The sequence below is a fragment of the Cynoglossus semilaevis genome, chromosome 13 (assembly GCF_000523025.1).
Source record: "Cynoglossus semilaevis isolate Cse_v1.0 chromosome 13, Cse_v1.0, whole genome shotgun sequence".
Classification (NCBI taxonomy): domain Eukaryota; kingdom Metazoa; phylum Chordata; class Actinopteri; order Pleuronectiformes; family Cynoglossidae; genus Cynoglossus; species Cynoglossus semilaevis.
Window position 1 is genome coordinate 18,128,148 of NC_024319.1, and position 12,210 is coordinate 18,140,357.

General features: G+C 38.3%; 1 protein-coding gene across 1 annotated transcript in view; it reads left to right on the plus strand.

Annotated features, from left to right (window-relative positions):
* The first annotated feature begins 6,439 nt into the window (after window positions 1-6,439).
* The window catches only part of lsr (lipolysis stimulated lipoprotein receptor), a 28,216-nt gene continuing 22,445 nt past the window's right edge, over window positions 6,440-12,210 (plus strand). The window contains exons 1-3 of the mRNA XM_025061549.1: window positions 6,440-6,837; window positions 7,762-8,088; window positions 9,525-9,644. Of these exons, the coding sequence (XP_024917317.1) occupies window positions 6,762-6,837; window positions 7,762-8,088; window positions 9,525-9,644 (523 nt within the window). The 5' untranslated portion in view covers window positions 6,440-6,761. The remainder of the gene's footprint in view (window positions 6,838-7,761; window positions 8,089-9,524; window positions 9,645-12,210) is intronic.

The window sequence follows — 12,210 nt, forward strand, 5'->3', positions numbered from 1 at the left end:
TGAGTTCAATATGAATAAATATTTAATATGACTCGGTAGTCACGAGTCACGAATCTTTCATATGACTCGGGAATCACGACTCATATGAAAGATTCGTTCATTTTGAACGAATCACTCGCGAACGACACATCACTGCTCCACACATCTGACAGTTCATGTTCTTGCCTCATTTGCTTGAACCTGCTTGATAACACAGGATGAGGTTCAAGGTGGTTTCTGTCTAAAACAGGATTTTCGGTGTAGTTGAAATCACGTACTAAAAGACAAATACTCATCATTTACATTCTTACATTCATTACATTCTTTTATTATTTTCTGGGCTTCACAAGATGCTCCCGGAAAACACAATCGCCACTCTGCCACTATAGCTAGATCAGGCTCAGGATGATGTTACCACTACACCTGATTTTTCCAGTCACTCTCATCACTGTGAGTTTCTTGAATTAACAGTACGTCAATTATTTTCAGTTCCATCGATTTAAAAAAAAGCTGCTCTCTTCACATTGTCTCTAGTGCCATTTAAGTTCAAAGTGCCAATTTTAAAATCACACATCGAGAGAGAGAGAGAGAGAGAAGAAAAAAGAAAACAGCAAAAATGTAACAGAAGAGAGAAAACAATATTTGATTTAAACCCAATTAATTTACTTCTTTTTTGCCTTCAGAATCAGTTTCTTTAACTGGAAGATTACTTGATCTGTCAGAATGTCTCTGTCAGGTTGACCAGTTTTTTTTTTTATCAGAGCTGACTCAATAAACAATTTCAGGAAAAAAATCTTCTGTTCGAACTCTGAACCCCATCATTTGCTGTAGAAACTGCTTGATGTTAAAGAGTTTGTAAAGACATCTCTGGCTAGTCTGACTTGTGGGAGGTCACTCGGTGAGTCCATAAATGAACCCTAAAATTTATTCCCAACCACTACTTTTTTTCACTTATTTTCCTTCAAGTAAAAACAATTTTGGAGAGCTTCTTTTCTGAGACAGTTCTAAAAAATCACTATCAGAAACATCCTCATCCAAAGAGACCAACCTCCACGGGGCCAGTGGCAGAGCCTCCGGTCCTTGGTGGGACTGGTATTGGAGCCCTGGATAGAGAGGAAGAGCTGGAGGTGGAGGAGGGGTTCCCCTCGAAGGGTCGGTTGTCTGTAGACTGTATAGATGTACCTACTCCATAACATATTAATAAATGTTTCTGCAATTGATTATTATTTATTCAAGTTACAAATATTGTTCATTGCTTGGTGTAATTAAAAAATGCATTGAATGCATGGTCTCTTCAGACCAGATTTTTAGTGTGTCACAACTGATGTCTGTGTACTACTGGGTTGTACACTGATAGAAGATCAGGGTAGGATGGGGGTGGCTGTATGCCTCTGGGGTGTCTCCTAATATTTTATTGTCTCTGGTGTGGACAAATGATCTTTGGTGCCGTTATTTCGGAACCTAAATACGCCAACAATGCAACATGGGGTTGGTTAAAGACTACTGAGGAAGAGAAGAGGGCAGACAGGAGTGTAGAAGTCAAAGAGTAGGGACTTAAGGAGAAATTAACAAGGAATTTTGGACCAAGATAGACGAAGTGGAAGGGTACCAAGGGAGAGAGCATTAGATATAAACAAGTACCGGTGGAGATTTTTGACAAAAGAATAGCAGCAATGTTGTAATAAAAGTTTTACAAGACAGTGGTGAGATCTGCTATGATGTTTGATTTAGAGGCAGTGGCTCTGTCTAATTGACAAAAGGCTTAGGTGGGGGTGGCAGAAATAAAAGGCCTGAGATTTTTGTCTGAGATTTTTTTCTAATCCTGTCCCGGATGGACAGGATTAGAAATTAGCAGATCAGAGAGACATTTAAGCTTGAGCAGTTTGAAGTAAAAGTTAAACTTGAGTTGGTTTGGACAAGTGCTCAGGAGAGATAGTGAATATATCGGACAATGGATGTAGGTGATGGAGTTTGCGGGCAAGAAGAGAACAGGAAGACCCCTGTGGATTTTGTAGAAGAGGACATGGAGATGGTTGATGTAAAAGAGGAGAGGTAAGGTGGTGGCAGATGATTTTGGACTACAGATCACCCTTAAATGAAGAACAAACTATGGCAAGGGATTGCCTATCACGAGAATATGAGAATCCATATCCAGAATAAATTTGAAAGCACNATTTGAAAGCACCACCAAAGTGTCCCTACAAAAGACAAAGCTGTATTTACAAAGCTGCATGGTCAATAATTCCACTCACTTTTTTACAAAATCATAAACAGAAATACATCATCTGCCGACTCTAAACCTAATAACGACTAAACACTGCCATCTAGCGACCGACCAATATTTAGAAATAATCTAACTCTTGACCAGAAAGCTTGAAAATATTGCCCTCATATAATACATCCAGATCAGACAGGTTTTGCTGATAGTAGCCAACAACACACAGACTAATTAATTTGATAATTTGAACTACTCTAACATGTATAACTTCAACACCTTAATAGTCTATTTAGATGCAGAAAAGCATCGGACAAGGTTAATATGAAGTATCTCTTCCCTCACTTACAAATTTGGATTTGGTGTTTGTTTATAAACAGGATGAAAATACTTCAGAATTCCCTTTACATTTCTGTTGAAACAATCAGATACCTTCTGATTTAAAAGCTAAAAAAAAAAGTAATCATTTTGAATAATAATCAAACCTCATATCGTTGTTCGACCCTTACTGTGTAAATCCACTCAGAACAATCAAAAACCAGGTTAAAACAACAACTTCTTAATTTAAGATTATGTAAACATTTAGAAAAGAGACTTTCAATACATTTTTAATGCAAACACTATATTTAGGAACTATTTAGTTAAAGTTTGTCCTTCTTCACAAACAATGTTTTATTTAACTATTTAACTGTGGCTTTTAAAAAAAAAGGTTGTTGCATGCTCTATCACTCCATCTTTTCTAACATCCTTATTTGAATCCACACATCCCCTTGTGAATCATCAGGATTTCAGTGAGCTTGTAATGTAATGTAATTGTTGTAAGGTATTGGGATTAGGTCAAACTGAGAAAATCCTTTGTCTCGAGCGCCCTTGCAGTGCGATTTGGCATCCCCCAACCCTTAGATAACATTCCAATCACTGTTTTACTGTACCTGTCCTGCATGCATAAGCACACAAGGAAAGTGAACTACTTGTTATTGTGACACAGCACACCGCTACACCCAAAAACTTGATTGATTTAGCCAACAAAATGGACAAATTTATAGGCCTACCAAAAACATCCACCGTACCCACCTCTAGTACCGTTGTCAACGACTAAAGACATCTGTAGTGGTGATACGGAAGAGAGGCAGAAAAAAAGGTCAGGCTTCAAGCTAGCTGGAAAGACAAATACCCACGGATAGCCTATGATGCTGCAAAGAACAATGTATTTTGTGAGGTTTGCACTGCAGCCAAAAACATGGAGGCTCCTCTACCATTCACAACACATGACATAGAGACTTTGCTAGCTTTCGCACAGGATGGTTATTCCAGCTGGGCCAAAGCACTGGAGAGATTTCCAACTCTGACTGAAAAGTCAAATCTGCATATATTTGCAGTTAGCACTGTTGCTGCTACTAATGCAGGCGTAAATGTCGCCGCATCAATTTCCACCAGTAAACACAAGCAGATGTCAGATGAAAGCCAACAGCCTTGTTGGCTATTCTATCCTCAGTCCAATATCTTTCATATCGGGGTTTGGACATCCGAGGACGCACGGATGAAGAATCAACTTGACTCAGTTACTGCATTTACGTGCAAATGATATCACGGGGGTTACGGTCGTGGCTTGCACGTAAAGAGAACAAGTGGCACTCACATGATATTTTAAAAGAGATTAAATAAATTATGGCTGACGTACTAATAACATTGATTGAAGAAATCATTCTGATTCTGTGATAATAGATGAAACCGCTGAAGTTTCGGTCAGAGAGCAGGTGTCAATTTGTTTTTGTGTTGTAGCTGAAAATCTGGATCCAGATTTTGTTGGATTTCATGAGAAAATCAGCAACCTCAGCAAATGCAATGTTTCAGCTGCTGAATGAGATTCTTACTGCCATTGCAAACAATTCTTTGACGGTGCATCAAACATGTCTGGTATTAAAGCTGGTTTGCAAGTGCGCATGCTGGACCGGGAGCACCAAACACAAAATGTGCACTGCACCGCACATTTGTGAACTATGATCACTCCATCCCCACACACTGCTCCCTGGGTGCTTAAAGCTGCCCACTGTTCACTTTGGTGATGGGTTAAAAGCAGAGGTCACATTTCGTTGTGTGCAATGGTGTGCCGTGTCACAATGACAAATAGTTCACTTTCCTTTCCATTTAAATGGCTCACCTGTTTCCAAGAGTTTCAAAGTACGTAAGTCAAAAAGTCATGTGTTTTCTTTTGTTTTTTGATTGTGTGTGGTTGTTTCATTGCTTTGCAAGTCACAAGTAAGTCTCATGTGTGTGCTAATGCCAAAGGTGGGACCAAGTCATTGCTTTGCAAGTCACAAGTAAGTCTCAAGTCTTTGCCCTCAAGTCCGAGTCAAGTCTCAAGTCAAGACAGGCAAAGTCCGAGTCGAGTCCAAGTCAAGACTGAAAAGCGCCAAGTCAAGTCCCAAGTCCTGCCGTTTCTGTTTCGAGTCCGTTTGAGTCCTTTTAAATAAAACAGTAATATAGTACTTGGGTTTTGGAGGCATTATCAAGTCTTGTCTAGTCAAAGGGCCCAAGTCCAAGTGAAGTCACGAGTCATTGATGTTAAAGTCCAAGTGGAGTTGCAAGTCTCTTTACATTTTGTCAAGTCGAGTCTAAAGTCATCAAATTGATGACTCGAGTCTGACTCGAGTCCAAGTCATGCGACTCGAGTCCACACCTCTGGCTAATGCCATCTCTACCTCTGATTGGCTCACACATATATTATCCTAGATTAAAGGTGGTAAGTAAGTGTGTGCGATTAACATTTATATTTGGCTAAGTATTAATGTTTGATTTGAATTACATATGGATTTAATATGTTCAAATAATATCCCATAATGCACAGTATGTTGAAATACACTCATAGTTTGGACAATTATTTCTACTCAGCAGCAGTGGCGGGACGTGCTCATAATATAATTTAAGTAAATAAATAAAATGTTTGTACTCACCAAAACAGCTGTCCTCCTAAACACTTATTTCAACACAAAATCCATTCTCCTTTCTTTCCTCAAGAAGACCTCAATGACTTGGTTGTACAGTTTATCTGTGCGCTTCAGTTCCAACAATAAATCCCTTTCGCACCTGTTTGTTGAGCTGTGCACTCGGGTGTCCCCAAAAGTTTTTAGAAGCACTGTAGCTTGCAAGTGTCCAGCCGTGCTTTAGTGTCTCATTGCTGCCTTAGTCAAGAAATTTAAGTTCCCAAATCCACGTTTTTGCCCTCCTTCGGACATTGTGGAATAAAAAAGCAAGCCTCACGTTAGGCTCCTTCCAGTGTTGTTGATTTTAGGTTTAAGTTTTTATACAATCAGAATTCAGCTAGCTGTTGCCAGGCTGTACGAAATCTGCCAGAGGCCTTCAGAAGATAATATGAAGAATATGAAGTATTCTTTATGTATTTAGGAAAAGTAAATAAAAAATTAAATGAACTTTTATCAACTTATGATCATGATTTATGTTAGGCCAGCAGAAAAGACCTTGCTGGCCCTGACGGCCCACCACTAATCAGCGGTGTACGGTGCATTTGTCACCTAGGCCTTCAGTGGTGCCTGAATAAATTAATAACTATATCTATAGAAACTATTCATGATTTGCAGAAATTTAGTTTAAAGAGTTGTTGTTTCCTAACTCCTGTAGCCATCATCAATCAATACAGTCAATTTAATGAAACCCTCACTTAACAGAGAAGGTGGCTCAATACTCTATTAACTCTCTGTTCATTTATTAACTATTCCTCAACCTGATCTTGATATAGTTGTGTGAAAATTAACGTCCACAACAGAGTTTACAGCACTTTTTTTTGCCATCTTACAGTATAATTAGCTAGTATGATTAAATTTAATTCAAAATAAAATTGCATTGATGTTGATGAAACATCATTATATATCAATATATCAATTCTTGAAACTATTTCTGTCTATAACACATAGTTTTTTCCTCGCTAATATTTGCAAACACAAACAAAGGTTGCAAAATAATGTTTAATCAAACTCATCAGGTTGCAAAATAATGTTTAATCAAACTCTACAGTCTCAGTGAAGACCGTAAATATAGTACTCGAGATGCTATGGGTAGGTGTAATAGCGTGTTTCGTAGCCCTTTCAGTTCGTTTCCATATCCCAGAGGCATGACGTAAGAGTTACTACTGCGCAACCGTGAACTCGCCACCAAACGCAGACAGTCCATAAAAACCCAGCAGGTTTGGGTCGTACCAAGTGATTGCTGAAAAAAAAAGAAGCTTAACTGTCATTTTCTTCGTATAGAGACATAATAGTAATGTAAATTAAACAATTATTAAGTGTTCAATATTAATACTAGGGCTATCATGACCAGGTTCTATATCGTGTGGTTTCGAAATAAAAACAGTTACATCAACTCAGATTCGCAACTTTTGAACTTACCTTCGAGCACATCTTTGGCACTTTCTTGTCCGACAACTCGGGATCGCCATATTGAATAGAGGTGGGGTTACCTGAGTTGAAAACAAAAAACAAAACGACCTAGCTGGCGGTCATTTTTTACGTACTTACGGGGGATTCTCTGTGTGTTGATAGTTGAATGTTGAATGGGTGCAGTCATGTTGGGTGATAAGGAATATAAAACGTTTTGGACGTTAATCATCGTCGTTTTAGCAGCAACAGGTAAGTTCAGTCAATTTAGGGAGGGGCGCCTTTTATGATTAGGCTGGTGAGTGAGCATAAGGTATATAGTTTAGACCCTTCGTGTAACTAAAAGGCCCATAAATAATGTTTGGTTAAAAAAAAACAACAACGTTGTTTTGTATTATATTATAGTGTCTGCTTCTAAAACGCTGTATATGTGTATTGACAAGTATAGATACAGTAAGTCTGTTTTGTTCTAACAGGAAGTGGACTGTTCACAAAAAAGTTAAAACATAACGTGTTCATCTGACAGGTTGGCGCTACTTCAAGATGAAGGGGATTGCTTTCTGAACAGTCTTCCAAACTGTATACGCAGAACCTCTTAGTAACTTAAAAAACCACAAATCACTCACCAACAATCGTCAAGCGTCATAAACAATATGCGTGGGGGATGGGACCACCCAAAATACCGCTTAACGCTTTAAATTGTAAACAAATTTGGTGTCTAAAAATAATTGGATTTATACTCTTGTGTTCAATCTAGAATATACGGATACAGATTAGCTATGGTAGAAGGTGATGTTACCAGCTAAGCAAACTAAATATACGGATACAGATTAGGTATGGTAGAAGGTGATGTTACCAGCTAACTCAACTGTTTGGGCCAAAAAATAAGCCCACTTCTGCATTATGTTCTCATATAAATGTGAGTGAATAAAAAAAATGAGTGAATCTGTGAACAAGCCTCATGTTTTGTCTAAAGGTTTAAAGCATTATTAATTTAAAGCAATAAATGAAGTGTTTTAGAGGCTTTATACTTCTCTGCTCTTTCTCTGTTTATATATTTATATGTATAATTATCTATATGAAAATGCTTATAGTGTACATATATATGTATGTATATAGTGTATATGTGTATATTGTTTTATACAAATCTCATGGAGGATTTTCTTTTCTTTCTAGATTTCACCATGCCCATCCAGGTGCAATGTACCCCCAAGAGACACATTGTAATTCTCTTCCAACCAGTCAAACTCACCTGTAACTACGACACATCCTCAACTAAGCCACCCATTGTTACATGGAAATACAAATCTTATTGCCAGGACCCAATTAAGGCTGCAATGAATCCTGGCAGCACAGAGAGCATTGCCCAGAGCAACCCAAGCTATGACCCCAACATTGAGTGCTCTGACTCTCAAAGGTCTGTGCGATCTGTTGCCTCAAAACAAGGCGGTGCTGTTTCTTTTGGGAAGGAGTACGTAGGACGCAAGATGAGCATCATAAACAGTGAGTTGAGTTGTTACTTGTTTATGTGCACTTTGAAATTCATCTTGGGTTATTGTTGGAGTGGTGTGTGAATTAATTAACTTGTTGCTCACTATGAGCTTTCCCTTCAGCAATTTGTGTGGTGAAAGGAAAGAAGACAACTAAGGCTGGGCAACCATTATTATAGCATTACTCATTATTAAATACAGGGTTTGTACATTTTGGTTCTCCAGGCCTTGAAAAGTTTTGGAAACATTTCACCCCAAAAGTTCACCCCAAAAATTTTGGAAAAGTCACATTTTTTTCTCACCTAATCGTAACACTTAGTAATATCAGCCTACAAGGTTGATTTAAAATTTTGGTAAATACATTTTTAGTTTTTTTGTTAAGAGCTCACACGCAACAGTAATGCAAAGAGTGATTTATATTAACTTTTATTTAAAGATATTTTGTTTGATAGCTGTCATATGACGTAGTGTACTGTGTTGTCTTTAAAATATTGATTTGTTCACAGGTTCCTTGTTGACTCGCGGAAAATGTGTTGTTCTGTACCGGATTGTTTATTCTTTCTTCTGCGTTGTGAGTCAAGCATGGTCCGTAAAAAAAAAAACAGAGACAGAAAAGGGGAAGCAGCGGAGAGTGAATAAATAAAGACGATTACATCAAAGCTGCTTGTCTCGCATAGAAATAATACAGTATATGTGGTCAAAGGGTTTCAATTTTTTGTATATATATTCAGGAATTTTGTATATATATTCAGGATTTTTTTTATATATATTCAGACTTTTTGTATATATATTCAGACTTTCTGTATATATATATTCAAAGATTAATTTCCTGAACGGCATGACGTGTTAGATTTTATATATATATATATATATATTTATATATATATATATATATCTAACACATTCATGCCAAGTCACTGAAGTGCACCACTATAATAGTTGGACAAAATATCCAAAGAAAAGTTATTTACTCAGCTTTGAAATGTTGCCAGCTCGATTTGCGGCAAATGCGGATGGTTGCAGCAGCATGTCTCTGACACTGTCCTCCCACCTGTTCGATGGTTGTCTCGGACTGTAGGTACATGTCATTTTCTGCAGACCTAGATAGTAGTATATAATAGGTGTGTAACAATACATCTGTATTGAACCGTTAAACCCAGTGGTCTTGGTTCAGTACGCACCAGTATGCTGACAGCTCAGTAGATTTGGGCTCGACCACTTCAAGCTGCCCTCATGCATTCACACCAAAGTGCTACATGCGAAGCTAGCTTGTTGCAACATGGCTAATGCCTCATGTCCTGTTGTGATTAAAGCATTTTGTTTGGTCTGTCAGCAAGACAGACGGGAATAACATAGGCCATTTGCTGGACAAATTACTAACCCTTCTTCACCACAGACATTGTAGGAAATATGTGTAAGATAAACCTGTACATGTTATATTTCTTACAGATGCAGATCTACATATTGCACAAACAGCATGGGGGGACAGTGGTGTCTATGTCTGCTCTGTAGTGTCCCCCGAAGATCTTTCAGGAAATGGTGAAGACTACACCGAACTCATTGTTCTGGGTAAGTGTTGTTAGAAATGTGCAAAGTACTGTTCATTTTGATATATTGCAAACGTTTTGGCTGTCAAACAACACATTGTTTATCTGATTCATTAGGCTCCAGCTGTGGCTAAATAATGATTATTCCTTATTGGTGCCTCCGGTGGCAGCCTGTGTCAGTTGCAAATACTGTAAATTACCCCACTACTGGGACAAATAGGATACTTTTTTTTAATTAATCGAGATAAATCAACATTTCTAAATATACTAAATTCAGTATATTGCTGACTAATTAAAATGCAAAAATGTCAGGAAAAATATGCTAAAGCTACAACTTATTCTTGTGCATCTTACACTGGCCTCTAGAATGCATATAGTTATACTTAAAACAGTGAAGCCGTTGTCCTCAACAATATTATTTTATTTATTATTATTTGGTCCACCATCCGCAACACATTTTGGCAGTTGACTTACTTATTACCTTCGTGAGGCTGTACTAAAACATGTTTGTTGTCTTGTCTGAAGTTGAATCCTAGCATGAAAATTGTCTATTAAAGCAAAGATACTTGCTTTAATATTATATTATATAGGAAACCTGTCATTCACATGTTAAAAGGTGTTAAAAGTTTTAATCTGATTTCTGAAATTATTAATTATTATGGTTAACATGTTAATTTTGACAGCCCTAATGTGTCGGCATTATATAAAAATATAGATCTATATATAAAGGTATCGACTAATTTTCATATATATATACACACAGGGTTTAAATAGTTAGTACCCCTCTGAGAAAACCAAAAATGGTAACTGAAATACCTTGGAATTACCAAAAGTAATCATTAGGATGTTCTAGAATATTGGCCGATTAGCATAATTATGTAATATCTGTAATAAGAATTTTTCATCTTCTCTCATATTAAAACCCAATAACGCAATGTCTGGGGTTCACAAAATGATGTGCACTAAAAATAGTTTAATGCAACAGACCAGTCAGGCACCTCAGTGCTCTGAAAAACTTTTATTGAAACACAATTGCAGTAACTGCATGTCCTCCCTCGCTGCATCCATATATCTCCTCTTTGGCCTTCCTTTTGGCCTTACTCTGTCTTGCTACGACTGACTTTCATTCCTCTTCTTTCTAGTGCAAACCTCTCCCTCTCTAGGTTCTCTTCTAGCTGCTGCCAACTCTAACTACAGATCACAATGTCATCTGCAAACAACAAAGTCCATGGGGACTCCTGTCTGACCTCATCTGTCAATTTGTCCATCAACAAAGCAAACAAGAAGGGGCTCAGGGCCAATCCTTGATGTAGTCCCACCTCCACCTTGAAGTCTTCTGTCCTCCCAACAGCACACCTCACTACTGTTGTACTATTCTCATACATGTCCTGCACCAAACTAACATACTTCTCTGCCACTCCTGACTTCCTCATACAAAACCACAATTCCTCCCTTGGCACTTTGTCATATGCCTTTTCTAGATCTACAAATACACAATGCAGCTCCTTCTGACCTTCCCTGTACTTCTCCATCAACATCCTCAAGGCAAATATTGCATCTGTGGTACTCTTCCTAGGCATGAAACCATACTGTTGTTCACAAATCTCCACTTCCTGCCTCATCCTGGCTTCCTGGCAACTATTCTTTCCCAAATCTTCATTGTATGGTTCATCAACTTTATTCCTCTGTCGTTGTTACATCTCTGTACATCACCCTTTTTATCAATTGGCACCAGAACATTTTTCTTCCACTCCTCAGGCATCTTGTCTGTCTCTAAAATTCTGTTAAACAACCTAGTCAGGAAATCTACCGCCACTTCTCCTAAGCACTTCCATACTTCCACTGGTATGTCAGGTAACTGACTTTCCACTCTTCATCCTCTTCAGGGCTTTTCTTACTTCGTCCTTTCTAATCTGACCTACCTTCTTCCTAATAGTTTGTGGTTCCTCGTTTCTACTTTCCCTTTCATTTTCCTTATTCAACAACTCCTCAAAGTATTCCTTCCATCTTCTCAGCACACTTTCCTCACTTGTGATCACATTCCCCTCTCTGTCCTTAATCAACCTCACCTGCTGCACATCCTTCCCAGCTTGATTTCTCTGTCTCGCCAATCTATACAACTCCTTTTCTCCTTCCTTTGTTTCCAAACTCTCATACAACTCCTCATATGCCTTTTGTTTGGCCTTGGCCACTTCCCTCTTCACCTCCCTTGTCCTCTCTTTGTACTCCAGTCTGTTCTCTTCTGTTCTGTCACTGTCCCATCTCTTCTTCGCTAATCTCTTTCTCTGCACACTCTCCTGGATCTCATCATTCCACCACCAGGTATCTTTGTCCTCCTTTCTCTGCCCAGAGGACATACCTAGCACCTTCCTACCTGTCACCCTAATCACTGCAGCTGTAGCCTCCCTAACATCTGGGAATTCTTCAACACAGCCCAGAACTGCCCCTACTTCCTTCCTGAAGTCTTCACAACATGTCTCTTTTTTAAATTTCCACCACTTGTTCTGCTCTGTCTTCACTCTCTTCCTTTTTCTCACCTCCAAATGACCAATGAAAATCAGACACTGCTTTTGAATTTTGGTTCAGCA